The following is a 17,384-nucleotide window of genomic DNA, read 5'->3' as shown; positions in this document are numbered from 1 at the left end:
GGAAGACAAAATTTAGAAGACTGATATTTCCTGATTCAAGACTTACTGTAAAGCTAGCATCATCAGGACAGCATGATGTTGGTGATGAATAGACAAATAGATCAAGAGAACAGGTCAAGAGCCCAGAAATATATCCACACAAATATAGTCAACTAATGTTTGAGAAAGAAGCAGAGGTAATATAATGGAGTAAAGATAGTCTTTTTTTTTTTTTTTTGAAGATTCTCCTCGTGCTATCTTGCACTGGAGGTTGCTGGGAGAACCCAGGCTGCATGTGCTGAAACCTCTGCTGTGTGCCCCACAGGTGTCCCAGAGATATTGTTTTCAACAGATGGTGCTAGAACAATTAGACAACCACATATTAAGAAAAGAAACTAGACGTAGATCTTAAACCTGTCACAAAAATTAACATGGATGATAGATCTAAATGTGAAATGTAAATCTATAAAAATCTTAAGAAGATAACATAGAGGAAAATCTAGATAACTTTGGGTTTAGCAATGACTTTCTAGATGTACCACCAAAAGCATGACCCATGAAAGAAATCATTGATAAGCTGGACTTCATTAAAAAAAAAAATAACTCATGCTCTACAAGAGTCTGTCAAGAAAATGAGAGGACAAGCCACAGACTGGAAGCAAATATTTGCAAAAGACATACCTGATAAAGGAGTTCTATCCAAAAAATACAAAAACCTCTTAAAGCTCATCAGTAAGAAAACCAACAGCCTGACTAAAAAGTGGGTCAAACACCTCAATGCGCTTGTCATTGGAGAAGAGATAAAGATGGCAGATACTCATATTAAAAGATACCTTCCATCATATGTCATCAGAGAAGTGCAAACTAAAAAAGCAATGAAATTATCACTACTTAACTATCAGAATGGCTGAAATCCAGGACTGAAAGCACCAAATGGAGAGAATGTGGAGCAACAAAAACTCTTCTTCATCACTGCCAAGAACATAAAATGGTACAACCACTTTGGAAGACAGTTTGGCAACTTCTTGTAAAACTCAACATACTCCTAACATAAGATCCAGCAATCGTGCTCCTTGGTATTTACCCAGATGAGTTGAAAACTAAGGCCACCCCAAAAACCCGCACAAAGCTGTACATCACAGCTTTACTCATCATTGCCAAAAATTGGAAGCAACAGGTGAATGAACAAATAAACTGGCACAGGCCGACAATGGAATATTCTTCAGCACTAAAAAGAATGAGCTGTCAGGCAACGGAAAGACACGGAGGAAGTCTAAGTGCTTAGTGCTGAGTGCAAGAGGCCAGTCTGAAAAGACTAAGTGCTGTACGATTCCTACCACGTGACATTCGAGAAAAGGCAAACAATAGAGGCGGTAAACAAACAGTTCTTGCCATGAGTTAGTGGGGAAGTACTGATGACAGGCCGAGCACAGAGGACTTTTAGGAAAGCAAAACTACGCTGCATGTTACTGTAATGGTGACTCCCCGTTATCATGCATCTACCAAAACCCACAGAATGTGCAAACCCAGCATGAACTGTAAACTATGGATTTTGGGTGATAAAGCCGGTCAGTGTCAGCTCATCAGCTTTAGCCAACGTCCAGCTCTGGTGCAAGATCTTGATGATGGGACTCTGCACACCTGGGGGCAGGGAATGTGTGGGAAGCCTCTGTGCCTCCCTCTCAATTTTGCTGTGATCCTAAAACTGCTCTAAAAAACCGTCTATTAAAAATCGTACTAAATCAGAGCAATCTTAAATTTTATCAGTTTTTCCTATAATCAATGAGTACTTACGTCAAAATATTTGCTTTGGAATCTTAATAAGCTCTCACTGGAGTGTGTATGTATATGTGCATAGGTGTGTGTCAGAGTGTGTGGGTATAGGACCAGACAATAAGATAGAGCGTCATCTCTAGAATCTTCTCACACTCATATGATATTCAGCATTAACACATCCAGAAAATAAGTTGTGTTCTTAGGACAGTGATTTATAAAGTTACCCTGTTAAAAATACATTTTCTTTCCTTCAGAGTCAAATTGTGATTACTAGGAATCTTTGTAACTAAAAGAAAGAAAAACTACTTATCCTCCAAATGAATATATTTTATCTTACTTTGTTGAAGCTTCATGTCAAACATGAAAAGAATGAATGCTGAATAACCATGATCTAATTATAAGAATGCAATTTAATTGTGTACAGAATAACCCAGTCCAAGACACTGTCTTGAGTCTTAAACAAGGAAATGGTAAATCCCGGAAGGAAAGTATCATAATAACAAAACTAAACAAAACCACCTTAGCTCAGTCCCAATTATAGTACACGAAGCAGACTAATTTTAACTCTGGGTTTCAAGACCTCTTTACTCTTAGAACTTACAACCGTTCTACTTAATTGGTCCCTTGAACTTGCCCTTCCTTACACGGCCCCTGATTATGCCCTATGTCTTCATCATCTTATGAGTAACTCAATCAAGAGGTCTAGTTGGTCTTCACACCTCTAGTGCCCCTTCTTGCCAGGGCAGAGTCATCTTTTCCAAGATTTACTCTCCTAAATTCATACATATAACTGTACTTTATGCAAATAAAAAAAAAACAAAATTCATTCTCTTCCTAACCATATCACAAGTTATTTTTCGAGCTTTGTATTCCAGTGCTGCACAGTGGACTCCATTATTCCGCAAGTTAAGCATATACTTAATCATTTCCTTGTCTCGGTTCACTCTAATAATGCAACAGTATTTCCTTGTGTTTGGCTTTCTCTGTCACCATCTCTGTCTCTCTGTCCCTGTCTCTGACTCCTTCTCTTATCCCTGATGAATGGCTATTTTGTTTTTCAAGTCTAGTTCAAATGTTAGACTTTTTTCTTTGCTAATATGAGGAAAAAATTCTACACTATTACCATGTGTTTGTGTCCTAGCTAGTTGTATATGTGTCTGTTTCTACTGCAAAACCTATGCATTCCTTTATTTTTTCTATGCTTTCCTTTATTTTTATTTTATTCCTTTAAAGCAGTGATCAGCCTTCTTTATTTTTCTGTCTCCAATATTTGACACTCAGTAGATATTCAGTAAGTATATACCATTGCTTCTCTTTGTATTATGTATTTTACACATTTATACATATGCATGAGAGAATTTGGCCTTTGGTCACTTGCTGCTTTTAAATAAAAATCCATTTCTTAGGTTTTGCATCTGGGCTTGTATTAATAAAAGGGAAAAGTTGACTTAATTCATAAACATGGCATCTGTGACTTGCGGGGGTGGAGGCAGGGAGCATTAAGGCATGTCACGTCAGCGAGCCTTCTCTATCTCGGGTAGGCCTCTTAACTACAGATGGGGCTTAATTGCTCCTTAAATATATCTAACATTTATGCTTCCACAATATTGCCCAGTACCCATTCAGCACTTCTGTTGGTAGTTTTCTTACCCAAGATTCATCAATTTTACTATGAATCCTTACTATTCTTTAACACAGCAAAACATAAAACCAGTAGTTTGTTCATGAGCAGACATAAATGAGTGAAAAGCAAATATTTGCTTTTTCAAGAAAGAGAATGAGCTAAAATAATACGGTACATAAACAAAATTCAAGGGAGTGGAGAGAGTAATATATATATATTATATATATATATATATAATATATATATATGGAAACATATATCCATTGGGAGATTCTACTGAGGCTCCCTCCTGTCTCCGGAAAATATTTAGTTATGTGTTCCATTGTGCCAAGGACAGACTGGTCCTTTCCAGACACTTACCCTCTGACAGCATGAATAAGTCTCAATGATGGATAGGCAGTTCGCACTTTGAGTTTATTCTTAAGGATTAATGCATTAACCCACTCCACGTGCTTCTCTCCTCCTTTGACCATGAAAGCAGGGATCCAAAGGACACTGTCATTCAGCATAGAAAGTCTATGCACAAATTTTTCTCTGTCACTTTCATTCCGAAAGCCTCCAAATGCTCTTTGTACAACTGATGGATTCATGGTAATAAAATCTGATTTAGTTCCCACATCAGCAGCAAACTCCACCACAGGGGCTAGATTACACCTGAAGAGGAAAAAATTAACGGACAAATGAAAAATAAATATGAAACATCCACTCCTACATTAGTGCACATAAAAAGAACAGGGAACAAGCATTTTTTTTTTCATCAGGTTGAGGAAAAAAAGGATAAAATGCCTGGTAAAATTATTTTCAGTAAATTACCACATATTCAGGAATATTGTCTTCAATAAGCATGTGCTGTCCTAGTATAGGGCTCAAAGTGTCATTTATATTAATTCAACCTGTTGTCTAAAAATATTCTTTGCTGTTATCTTCATAAACCCCCATGACATGAATTCCTATTAGGTGAATTTATGATGGTAAATTCACAAGAGCTCAGTTGCCATGCAGTAGGCAATCTAAACCACATGCTGTTCCACAAGTGAGTAAAACATATTAGACTTGATGTTCCAATCTGCACTACTTGTCAAGCTTAAGTCATCTTAACAACTTTATAAACATAATTAAGTGAAGGTGGCTTTTCGGTATCCTGAGGTTAAGCGAAAGTATAATTCCCTATCGTATTCTCCATGAACATATTTGTGATGGCCCTCTACAGCCCTAAATGGGAAAAAAGGTTAGAAAAGTGGAATGATCACATTTAATGTGCCTTTTTGAGATACTAAATAATTCAGAAAAGCCCTTACTACCAAATATCTTTTTGATATTTTTTAGCACATCCTGGATTTGCCTATCTTCCCTGCTAACACGCCACATGCACTTTGCCAAAGAGGGAGAGAATCTGATGTCCTTTTCTTTCCAACTGAAGCTCCAAGGCCTCACAAAGTGCTGGCACCTGATTTTACTCTTGTAAGCTGATTTCATTCTTATACTGAAAGAGAGCTTGGAAAAGCACCTTGAATTTTGTCTTCACCAGTTGGTGATGCTCCTTTGATTCTATCACACAGATCTTTGGATGCTCGACTTAAAGGACAGTTTAAAAAGATTTTTAATTTGCTAAAAAATAAAGGGGGGTAAGTTTTAATTAGTTAATAAGTGAGAAGTTGGATTTGTAACAAACAGGAGTTTGCTAATTTAGAAAAAAATCATTTGAATCTACTTAATCCAACCCTTCATGAAAACATATACACATACGTACACACGATTTCTTTTATTTTTCTTTCCTTATGTCAGCCTTTAAAGAAAGGGAGAAATAAACTGATTTCCTCTTTCTGTACTTTTGCAGGTTTGACAGCATGAGGAAAGTTCCTCACAATATTCTTCCTTGTCCTCTTTGCCACTCTAATTAAATTCTCAAAGAAGTTAAATTTAATTAAAGAGTAAAGTGTGTGCTCTGATATTAAAAATATTGGCCTGTATATCTTTCCTTATCTCTCTTAATTAATATATCTATTACTTTCTAGATCTCTGACAACATTTAGCCACCACAACAAACATCTAACACAATTAAACGAAGTCTGTGTTATTTAGGCTGAGCTCCTCAGAGAAAACAAATAAAAAATAACACATCATATTATTTGGGAATAAATAATTTTTTTCAAGTTATGCATATTTACTTAAGCCCACTATATTATATGATATTTATTTGTCTCCAGCCATGATCTATGCCCTATACAAGATTAGATATTATTCATTTCCATCACAGTAAGAATATTATGAATGAGACTGCCTTGGAAGATAGCTACATGTGAACAGAAGCCAAAATGAACATCTTACTGTGGAACTCATGGAAGATTGAGGACATGATGATTTTTCAAGTCCAAAACTGTGCTCCATGCCAACCTTAAAAATAATCTAAAAGTCTAACCAAGTTAATTATAAAATGAATTTGGAAACTGTGGGGAAAATACATTCCAAACATCACCATTACCGACACTTCTCCTTCCTTAGGTAAAAATAGACGACACTTGTTAAAATTACAGTTAACATGATATATCTTTCCAGTAAAATAATTCCCCAGCAATTCTTTCCAGAGGATATCTACGGTAGAAAAATAACAGCTATACTTCATTTTCTCTACAATTATAAAAATAATCAGAGCCACCCCAGTTAAAGAGAACAAAAATAACATTCTAGTGCATTATCTTTTCAGGGAAAAAAAAAGTCACATTAAAAGTCACATTAAAAAGTCAAAAAAAGTTACATTATGCTTTTCATTATTTTTTCTTATCATTTATTTAAAAACACCTCTACTCCCACATTGACTAACACTTTTTAGGATTTTAGGATTGACTTTTAGAATTGACTCAGCATATTTCTTAAAAGTAATTGTCTAGCCACGGGTCTTTTAAGAGCTTATAAGAAATTCATTGGTGAAACTGGGTGTTGAAAGACAGGTACTTTCCACTAGGAGGCAAAATTAAGAGAAGAATATTTCTGGAGAATAATATTGATCTAGGAGACAAACCAATGTATATGATGCAAAGAACGCTAAATGATTGTAGTGCTAACTAAAAGAGCACCACAGATCAAAGAGTAATTGATTCATATGAGCTTTATTGTAGAGTTTTTATGACTTCCACAGAGCCCAACCAAGCTCTGTGAGGGATGGAAATAGAGGTATTGAAAATAGCATGACAGAAGGACACATCGTAAAATATAATGCATGCTAGCCCTAGGAGTCCAGTATATTCATTTTTCCTTGGAATGATTATGTCTAAATTTTCACTGGAAGGAAAGATTAACATCGTGTCCACATGTGGTCAGTAAATTAACTACTCTGTAGTTGAGTCAGATATTTAGTCATATAATTATCTGAATGCCACATAATCAGGGCAAGCATTAAGAAACCCAAAATAACCAACCAGCTGTGTCACACTCCAGCAATTCAGTAGACTTGTTGTGAACTTCATAGCATTACCAGTAGCAATACTGCTGACTGAGCAAGATTATGAATAGATTTGCAATCAAACATTCTTCATCTTTCTTTTTAAAAATCTTCTTAGGGATTATTATACTCAAAAGTATACAGAATGTGTAGCAAGCATTTATGAATTAACATATTATTTCACATGTTATTCTTAATCTCATAAAATTGATGAGTGGCCAATTTTTAAATGATGGATTTTTGTGAGTCAAAACTACTGAGTATATAAGAATATCTAATATACTCAACCTTTATTTCTTAGGCAAATTAAATTTTTGTACTGTCCAACTGTTTTTGACATATCAAAAACATGAAAAAATATATTCAGAATGAGTCCAAACTCCTTGTTACTCTAAGCTTACCAATTTTAGATTTATTTGCGTTTATTTTCCATCATTAAAAACCTTCAGAAATGTACTCTCTAGACCTCTGAAGTTTCTTCTGTGATCTCAAACCAGATGGGCTCACCTCTCAACATTCCCTTTACATAGAATCAAAGGTACTTTCATTTCTTTTAAGGCTATAGAAAATGTTTTAAATTAATTTTAATTCATTTAATTTTTAAAGAAAGAACTGTTTATTTCATGTGTTAACACCTGAGGATCAGAGAAATTCCCTAGGAACATGTTGCTCTTTGGTGTGCTAATATTCTCTGCATTTCCCTTAAGTATTAGCTCAATAGTCTAAGCAACTAGGATGTCCCCCTTTCAATAGCTCAGCAGATATGTCTTGAGAAATCATTGTGCAAATACTATAATACATGCTCAGAGATTTTTCCAGCTATTTTACTATTTGTGCCATTTTACAATGATATAATCTGGCCAAAAAATAATCTTAACCATCATTATTACTAGTATCAATAAGATCATGCTCATTCATTTAGCCATGCATTTATTCATCCCATGATGTGTGTTATAGACATGATAGCTATAGAACTAGTCATCCTAGATACTAAGGTAAGATGGTGTGCACTGTGATGTAGGAGGTTGTCAATTACTTTCTTACACATATAACATAGATTAAATGAGAAGAAAACAATAATGAGTATATTACAGTCTAAACTTTATTCCTTTTCACCATTTAATGTTCAAACAAGTTCCAAACACACGATTAACATCCTTTTCTCTTTTGGCCAACCCCATTGTTTGTATCAACACCGTATCTGTATCAACACTGAAATCTCTCAACTCAAACCATCATTACCAAGAGAACCACATTTGTCAATGGACCAAGAAATGGGAGCTAGCCTCTTTTCTTTTCTTTTCTTCCTCCAGGGAAGCTTATGGTTCCTATTTGCTCCCTTCCTGTTTTTGAGCTTGAAGAGCCAAGAGAAGAAAGAATCTCTGGTACCTGTTTTTTTCTTTTTCTTTCTTTCTTTTTTTTTTTTTTTTTTTTCAGGTTTTGTGGTTAACCTCTCCAAATGGCTAGAGGAAGCTAAAACATTTGCCCTATAAGTCTTTCTGACTTTCTCAAGTGAGGGTAGTAGGCCCTAAATAGACCTGAAACCAATAATTTTTGCAATACTTTGAGGTAAGGAGTCGTTATCTCCACTTTGAAGATGAGAAACCAAGGTCAAAGTGATTAAGAAACATTTCCAAGGCCATAGTTCATATAAAAGAAAAGCACAGCTGTTTTAGAATGACTTTAGGACAGAACTTTTAATTGACACTATTTACACATGGGACTTCTTTCAGAACCAGAGGAAATATCAATATTTCCTTAGTTCCTTCACCCCTACACTTCCCTTCCTGGGAGTGTAGATTCCCAGGACTTAAGCATACCATACAAGTCCACTCTGCCATCATGTTCGCCAAATCCTGAGTAGTTATTAAACAAACAGTTTTAAGTGTCTAAGGCATAAAAATACTACTTACACCTCATATCTCTTGAATGAGAGGATGTTCAAAATGCTGATACAAGGATTAAATATCAAATTCATATGACTTTTTGAAATATGCAGCATAGGATTAACAGTTAATTTATATGTGGCATCCATTATGTAGCAAACAAAGTGTAGGAAATACAGATGAAATATTTATTAAGTTAAAGATCTGCACTGCGGTGTGGTAGATGGACACAGAAATACCCAAACATGCATACACATATCACAGTTTTTGCTGCAGATCAGATGACAATTAATAAAATCCTCAACTTAACAGAAATAAAAAGAAATGACACTTAGGTCATGAAAATAACTAAGTGACAAAACAGAAGAGGAAATGTTTTCACAAACCCAGATTTGTTTACATTCCTGGCAAGGGTGGGAAGAACAGTGCCATATTATTTCTAGGGAAATCACAGAAAAAAAAATTCAAACTCATTCTAAAAGACAAAGATGAATACTGAGAATTATATTAGGCTATGTCATTCCCACACTTCTGCCAAAACCAAAATGGAGTCATTGGGCGAAGTTGCTACAACTGCACAGATATTATTCAATAACAGTGTTTTGAGGAGAGGGATGGGGAAAGTATACTAAGGAATGGATATGTTGTGCCTAAATCAAATAAATATGATTATATTATAATCATATGCATCAATATACACCCAGTTTTAGTTTAAAGTTTAAGAATAAAAGGTATTCAGCTAAGTTTCTGCCTTCTGCCATCTTTTAAATGGTAGCTACATGGGCATTGGTGTTCACATCCTAACCTGTAGACTTCAGGCAAGTTACTTAAATTCTCTGAGATCCAACTTTTTCTATAAATGAGGCTATTAACACTGATTGAAATGCTATTGAGAAAATTAAACGAAACACAATATCTGAATTTCCTCTCAGAATTGCTTATTTAGAGTTTGTAATAAATAATAATAAATAAATAAATAAATAAATAAATAAATAAATAAATAATAAATGGTAATCATTTTTTTATATGCCCTTACCTTTTGCAAACTCTTGTGAGAGACGAAAGGGATGCGTGCAGACAAATTAAAGAGCACGTCGAGTAGAAAAAACTTATTGAGCAACAGTGTGGGGGCAGAAAGGATTTATTTACAGCATATTTAACAAACCATTTTGTCTGGAATCTTAGCCATCCTCCCGCCAAAAAACAAAAACTAATTGGGATTTAATGGTTGATTCATTAGTTGATCTTGAATATTAGACAAAACAAGTCTAACTTCATAGGCAATATGAAAAATATAGAAGTTCATAGACATAGCCAAGTGTACTTAAGAAAGAGAACATGACACATGAATACAGGAAAAACTGGAATAAAATTCTAAAATTAGGACTTTGACACAATTTGAATATAAGGTAGTGAAGATCTTTTATTATGACAATAGGAACAATAATAGCTAGGTTTTATTGAGTACTCATTATGTGCCAGAGATTGTTCTATTTGTTTTGCATGTAATATCATAGGCAATTGTCATGACAATCCCACGAGACAGGCACTATCATTATGTTTCTCCATTGGTGAAGCGAGTGAGTTATGGTAAGTTGTATACATTTAGAAAGCTGGTAAGGAGTAAAGGCAGGTTTTAAGCTCTCAAACATTATGCATCAATTAGTTCCTGTGAAGGAAAAGGAAGAACTAGACAAATTTAGGTAGATACCTTGGTCACAAGTTCAGTTGCATTTAAATGTGATACAGCTGTGTCCATCATCTCAGTGACTTCAGTGATTCACATGTCTGGTTGGGTAAAGGAAGTGAGGAAGTTACATCCTTCATTACCCCCCTGTAATCACTCTTCACCAAAGGTGGGGGCTTGGATGGGAGAAAGTGGCAGCCCCAGAGAGCAGAGGTTACTCCTTGGCAGCCAGGATATATAAATAGCTGTGCTTCTCTGAAAAACCACCAAAGTGAGTAAAAGTGGAAAAGAATATGAAGGGGAGAAAAAAGGTTAATTCTGAGATTTCTTACCAGCAGAGTATGGAAGAAAGATTAGGCAATTTGAAGTAAATGTACAGAGACCAAGGAAGGAAAGGAGGGAGGAGGAAAGAAATGAAGGAAGGAAGGAAAGAAGGCAGGAGGCAGATGGTAGGGAAATCACAGAAAAAAGCACAAAAAAGCACAGGACTAATGTTCCAATTGAGAACCTATAGTAAAATTGGTGGACTACATTGCTTTCTCTAAATTAAGGAAATTGTCCCAGGTGAGAATGAGAAGTAAAGTCTACACGTTGAGTTTAATTTTGAAATAAATACACTGAACTCTTTAGGTGCTTGTTTTCTTTCTCTTCTGGAGCTTTATTTCTCATAAAAAGTGTTCTCATTCTGAAAAACTACACATGAACAAGCAATACTGCTGAAAGGACAAATCTGGATCTTTCTTAAAATAATGAGAGGATACTGAAATGATCTCAAAGTAATAGAATACTGAAATAACTTCAACAAATCTAAATGAAATATAAAATACAAATATCTCGGTGCACCTGGGTGGCTCAGTTGGTTAAAAGGCTACCTTTGGCTCAGGTCATAATCTCAGGGTCCTGGGATAGAGTCTCTAGTTCCGCTCCCTGCTGAGCAGGGCTCCCTGCTTCTCCCTCTGCCCCTCCACCCTCCACTCATGTTCTTTCTCTCTCTGTCTCTCAAATAAATAAACTCTTTAAAAAGGAATACAACTATGGGGCACGTGGGTGGCTCAGTCGTTGTGTCTGCCTTTGGCTCAGGGCATGATCCTGGGGTCCCGGGATCAAGTCCCACATCGTGCTGCCTTGAGGAGCCTGCTTATCCCTCTGCCTATGTCTCTGCCTCTCTGAGTTTCTTATGAATAAATAAATAAAATCTTTTAAAAACAATAAAATAAAAAATATTTAAAAATACAAATATCTCCTCTTATATAAAGCACTGGACTAAAAAACAAGGCCTAAATGTGCAGACTTCTTCTAAGACTTTAGTTCTGGACAACATTTTGATTCAATAAGGCCTCTACCTAGACTCTCACAATTAATGCTAGCATATGAGTAGACAAGTGTCTGGGAAATCAAGAAAGGTGGTGACAGTCACAGCTTTTCACTCTGATATTTTTAATCCATCTCAAACATAATTTTATCATTCTTTGTGGAGCCTACTTAACTTCAAGTGGTATGAATACTTACAATTTGTCACCCGTTTTTCAAGAAAGGATAAAAAATAGGAGGGATAAAAGAAACAATAGAAGAAGTAAAGGGAAAAGTAAGACATTGAAAGGGCAATGATTTAAAAAATATTTTTCTCAGTTAAAAAAAAAGAAGATTCTAGGGGGATCCCTGGGTGGCTCAGCAGTTTAGCTCCTGCCTTCAGCCCAGGGCTGATCCTGGAATCCCGGGATCGAGCCCCACGTCAGGTTCCCGGCATGGAGCTTGCTTCTCCCTCCTCCTGTGTCTCTGCGTCTCTCTCTCTCTCTCTCTCTCTCTGTCTATCATAAATAAATAAATCTTTAAAAAAAAATGAATATTCTCACAGTCCCAGTCAATGCATGGTTGTGTGCACTAAATACAGAAGAAGAGAGTTTTGATGGCTGTTCTCCATCTGGGGCTTGACAACTATATTTATAAAAGTTCATAAACTCCTTGAGCACTGTTACAAACTTGTGGATTTTCCATGGATTTTAAAGGAATTTAAGTATGATTTATTAATGTCAGACTTTATCACGATTAAGAATTTGCATGTGATTGTTTTCTTTTCACAAAAGTAAATACAGAATATGTATAGAGTAGCAATACTAATATTTATTTGAACTATTGTAAATTTTTTAAATGATTTATTTATTTATTTATTTATTTATTTATTTATTTATTTATTTATTTATTTGACAGAGAGAGAGAAAGAGAACACAAACAGGGGGAGTGGCAGGCAGAGGGAGAGGCATAAGCAGCCTCTGAGACTTGGCCCCAGGACCCCAGGATCATGACTCGAGCTGAAGGCAGACACTTAACCGAGTAAGCCGCCGAGGCACCCTAAATGTGGTTTCTTGAAATTGCATATAGAATGAATACTATGCATCCCCTGTAAATGTTTCCTTCGTAATTAAAAAAAAATCAATTTTTTTATTTTTCTGAAGAGGATGTAAAGAGAAAATGATGGCAGTTGTTGAGAAATTCCCCATTCATTGTCTTGGGGAAAAACAAACAAACAAACGAAAATCATGACTGGGATATTTAAGACAAGGGGGTGGGAAACCAAGCAAGAATTCCTAGAGAATATTCTCAGATACCCTGGTCATAATCAGGGAACTAGACCACTCCACTGATCAGTGGTTGCTGAGCAGTCACTACTGTTTTATAGAGGAAAGAACTGGTTCAGCATGAAATTTATGTCCTTAAAAATTATGTTGTCCATTAAAAAGAAGGAAACAGGATTCATGAAATATTATGGGTGATATTTTAATCACCCATGCCAGAAAACCAAGGCAGAATAATAACAAACTTTTTCTCTTTGCAATTCACTGTGTTAAAAAATATACATTGCGGTCATCACGGTGGCTTGGGAAACACACCTGAGTTTTCAAACTTTTAGTGATTACACTGTCAAACTTGTCACAGCAACATAGGTTTGACATTTAATTTTCTTGTTTAAGAAAATAAAAATATTTTGATTTGTCATTATAAATTATATTTTTTCTTTCCATTTCTTTCAAAGTGTAACTGAAGGTTGAAAAATAATTTCTAACTTAGTATATTTGATTTATTTGACACGTGGTCCTGGAAAGACAGTTGGTATAATGTCCAAGGATTTAGGCATTCTAGTACCAATTGAGTATTCAGAAATATTGTCCTATTATGAGTGAATAAAAATGAATTATTTTATTTTCTGATATAACAGAGTAAGCCAAGGCAACTTCCTATTCATCAGATCATATTTATTTGAAGTGGAACTTTCTTATACTCTATTTTAGTAGAAAGTCACATTTCGACTTGGCTGAAAGGCCTTGATTTCTGTAATTCTCTTATTCTCCATATCTAATTTGGAAAGTTCCTCTTAGAAAATCTCTCCCGAATATATTCTCTCTTTTCTATTCCTACTGGTATTTTCTCAGCTGGCTTAGGTACGACCATGTTTCTTGGAACTACTGCTGGAATAATTTGTTAATTGATTATTTTTCAAACTATTAGCTAGACCCATTGGTGGATGGATAGTGAATTAAATTTGGAGTCACTGATTAGCAATTTTTAAAGAATATGAAAGAACAGAATGGATTATAATGGAAAAACAACAGTGTTTCTGGCATATAATTTTATGAAAATTCATTGAAGTTGTGTGTGTGTGTGTGTGTGTGTGTGGTTTATGTAACAATATCAATGGAAGCAGTAGTAGGAATATATCCTGATGTAAGTTGTCTTTCTTACGCTGCACCTTTATTAAAACGGAATTGAAAAACATTGCTCTAACTAGTTCTTTAACACAAAGACCGACTTTATTATTGTTTCAAGGATGTTATATTGTTAGAACGCATATTTGATCACATTACTATCCTAACCAAAAAGTCTTTAATGATGTCAGTCCAGTGTTTTCATAACTTCTGTCTACCCTTGCTTTTCAGAATTTTCTTTCTACAAACCCACTGACTGGCTATCTCAGATCTGAGTGGCTTCAGACCACTCCATGTCGTCTATGTCTTTTCTGTCTATGTCCCATTTATTTATTTATTTATTTACTCAGGTTTTTTTTTATAAATTTATTTTTATTGGTGTTCAATTTGCCAACATATAGAATAACACCCAGTGCTCACCCCATCAAGTGCCCCCCTCAGTGCCCATCCCCCAGTCACTCCCACCCCCTGCCCACCTCCCCTTCCCCCCCCCCCCCCCCCCCCCCCCCGCCTAGTTCGATTCCCAGAGTTAGGAGTCTTTCATGTTCTGTCTCCTTTTCTGATATTTCCCACTCATTTTTCTCCTTTCCCCTTTATTCCCTTTCACTATCCATGTCCCTTTATTTATGACGATGTTTCTACCTGAAATAACCTCCCTCTCCAAGACACTCTAGCCTATGACCCAGAAGTCATATTTGTTCTTAAAACTCAAAGGTTTTGCAGTGTTTCACATGATTTATTTGGCAGAATTAATTGCTTCCACTGCATTGTTCTAAAAATATTTACTAATACCTTTAGTCTACCACATGTGAAAAGCTATCATATTGAGTTGCTTGAATAGGGTTGATATCTTTAATGAAATTAGTAGAGCTAGTCACAGTAAGAAGGGGAGTTACCCTGTGTATTTTGTGTATGCAAACTGAGAACCTGTGTGCAGGTATTTGGTCTCTCACTCTTTTAGGAACAATGCTGATGTCCTAAACCAGCTCCTGAACACACACACTGTTGGATCAGAGGTTAATGCAACTCTGGAAAAATGGGCAATTTTCCTGGAATATTTCCCCATTTAAGTGGGACAGGCTCTTGTGGGCTTGTGATGACCCACACCAAAGGAGACAAAGCTACCATTAGACAGGGCCCTCGGGCTGTCAGTTTGTGAGCTCTGCACCAAATCTTCTGATACCTGTACAATTACTTCAATTTTCATTTTTGAGTGTTAGTTGTGTTAAACATGTTAAAGATGTCTTGGTAGAAAGTTGGTATAGCGTGTGTTTTGAGAGTTGAGCTAAGGAAACAAAAGGTGCAGTACTAATAAATATGTGTTAAGCTGAAAACTGTGTTTTAACTGTAACTGTTAAAATGCTGAACTGGGGATCCCTGGGTGGCTCTGTGGTTTAGCGCCTGCCTTGGGCTCAGGGTTTGACCCTGGAGACCCTGGATTGAGTCCCTCCTGGGGCTCCCTGCATGGAGCCTGCTTCTCCCTCTGCCCCCCCGCCCCTCTCTCTCTGTCTCTCTGTCTGTCTCTCCATCTCTCATGAATAAATAAATAAAATCTTAAAAAAAAAACATTTTAAAATGCTGAACTGTCAGAAGCTGTGCTAACTAAAATAGACCAATACTGAAAAAAAAAATCATCCTTTTAAGTTGGAATTATTTAACCTAAAACAAGAAATGTGATCTGTTCCACTGATGTACCTATTTTAGGTGACTGGTGTTTCCTGTAATCAGAGCCATTGTCATTCACAAGTCAGGAAGACTGGGGAGGTTCCAATACACATTTTTTCACTTTGATTTTTTAAAACACCTGTAAGTCAGAATTTACCCCTAAGCAGGGTTAGTACAGAGGGTTGATAAATCAAAACAAGAAACTACAGTGTTCAGAATTCTTCTAACTCTTAGGATTCCTTCCCCTGTATTTTATTAACGTATAACAAGTTTCAGTTTGTGGTTTGTAAAAAGGAAACTCCCAGTTCTCCCTCAACCAAACAGTGTTCTGCTTTTTATCGAGCAACACATAAAATATTGAGACAAGCTTAAAAGTCTATTGTGCATCAAAATTGCCCAAGACTTAGAAATATTCTCACCAGGCGACTCAAGAATAGATCAGAAATGCAGTAAACATAAAAGGCACTAAAACAAATATTCCAAATATTAATAGTTTTCTTAAGTCACATATAGAAGATCGTGCTGGGGGAATTTGAAAAAATGGAGATGAAGGGCAAGGCACACACATATACAAGTTTAAAAGTAAGGATTGTTATCAATGATCTTGATTGTTGAAACTAAAAGGCACAAAAACACATCCACGCAATACTTGGATAAGATGATGTGCATAAAGAATGAGGACAAGAATATCCATGGACATACAACATTCTTGGAAAGGGAATTATTGTTCCTATTTCAAATAAAACTGTCTTAAAACTTAGTTTCTTTCATATATTATTCAAGAGAGACACACACAGAGAGGCAGAGACACAGGCAGAGGGAGAAGCAGGCTGCACGCAAGGAGCCTGAAATGGGATTCCTCCCTGACCTGGAGATCACCCCCTTATCCAAAGGCAGACCCTCAACCTCTGAGCCACCCAGACATCCCTTAAAACTTCATTTCATTCATTTTTATAATTAATTCCTTCTGTCTCACTGGCAGGAATGCTTTGTCCCTAGCTCTATGATGACTGTTACTGTACTATTTTCTTATTCCTTTTTATGTCTATCTCCTCCATCAGACTACAAACTCCAAACAGAATAGACCGTATAAGGTGTCTTTATTTCCCTAATATCTACTGTAATCCCTTTGGATTTGACATCCAGGGGCTGCTTGATAATTGTTGAATGAAGCAGTACTTGTGTAAATAATATAACAACAAATTAATGGAACTACTGTTTTTAGTCTTTAACTTCAAATTGCTGTCTTTATTTTTTTAAGTAACAATATTTAAGAGCCATACATTTATGCCAAAGATAATGCCAGTACTAAAAAAAATAATTATGGGACTCTAACTTTGAATTTCTTTTCCTGAACAAGCTATGAGTTATGGTAAAAAAAATCACTCAACTCTTTATAAGATCACCATGCTCTTGACTCAAGACCATATTGTTCAGTCTTAAATATAATAAGAGCTGTATCAGTTACTACCTTTTGTCACATCCTATACATATCTAAGTTATTCAAATTGTAAAGAACATTCATATAAATTGAGTTATCTGTAATCAGGTTTTACAAATGAGGGGGGAGAAACTTCAGTTTATACATCTTCAAGGTGGGATTTGAACCCAACTTTGAATCTAAAAC

The 17,384-nt window shown here is 35.8% G+C and overlaps 1 protein-coding gene across 1 annotated transcript in view; it reads right to left on the bottom strand.

The window, feature by feature from the left end:
* The window catches only part of ST8SIA4 (ST8 alpha-N-acetyl-neuraminide alpha-2,8-sialyltransferase 4), a 95,137-nt gene that overhangs the window by 46,783 nt on the left and 30,970 nt on the right, over nucleotides 1-17,384 (bottom strand). Inside the window, 1 exon segment of the mRNA XM_025992843.2 lies at nucleotides 3,740-4,033. Within this exon segment, the coding sequence (XP_025848628.2) occupies nucleotides 3,740-4,033 (294 nt within the window).

The sequence above is a fragment of the Vulpes vulpes genome, chromosome 14 (assembly GCF_048418805.1).
Source record: "Vulpes vulpes isolate BD-2025 chromosome 14, VulVul3, whole genome shotgun sequence".
Classification (NCBI taxonomy): domain Eukaryota; kingdom Metazoa; phylum Chordata; class Mammalia; order Carnivora; family Canidae; genus Vulpes; species Vulpes vulpes.
Note: the sequence above shows the minus strand (reverse complement) of the source record. Positions and strands in the feature narration are given on the sequence as shown.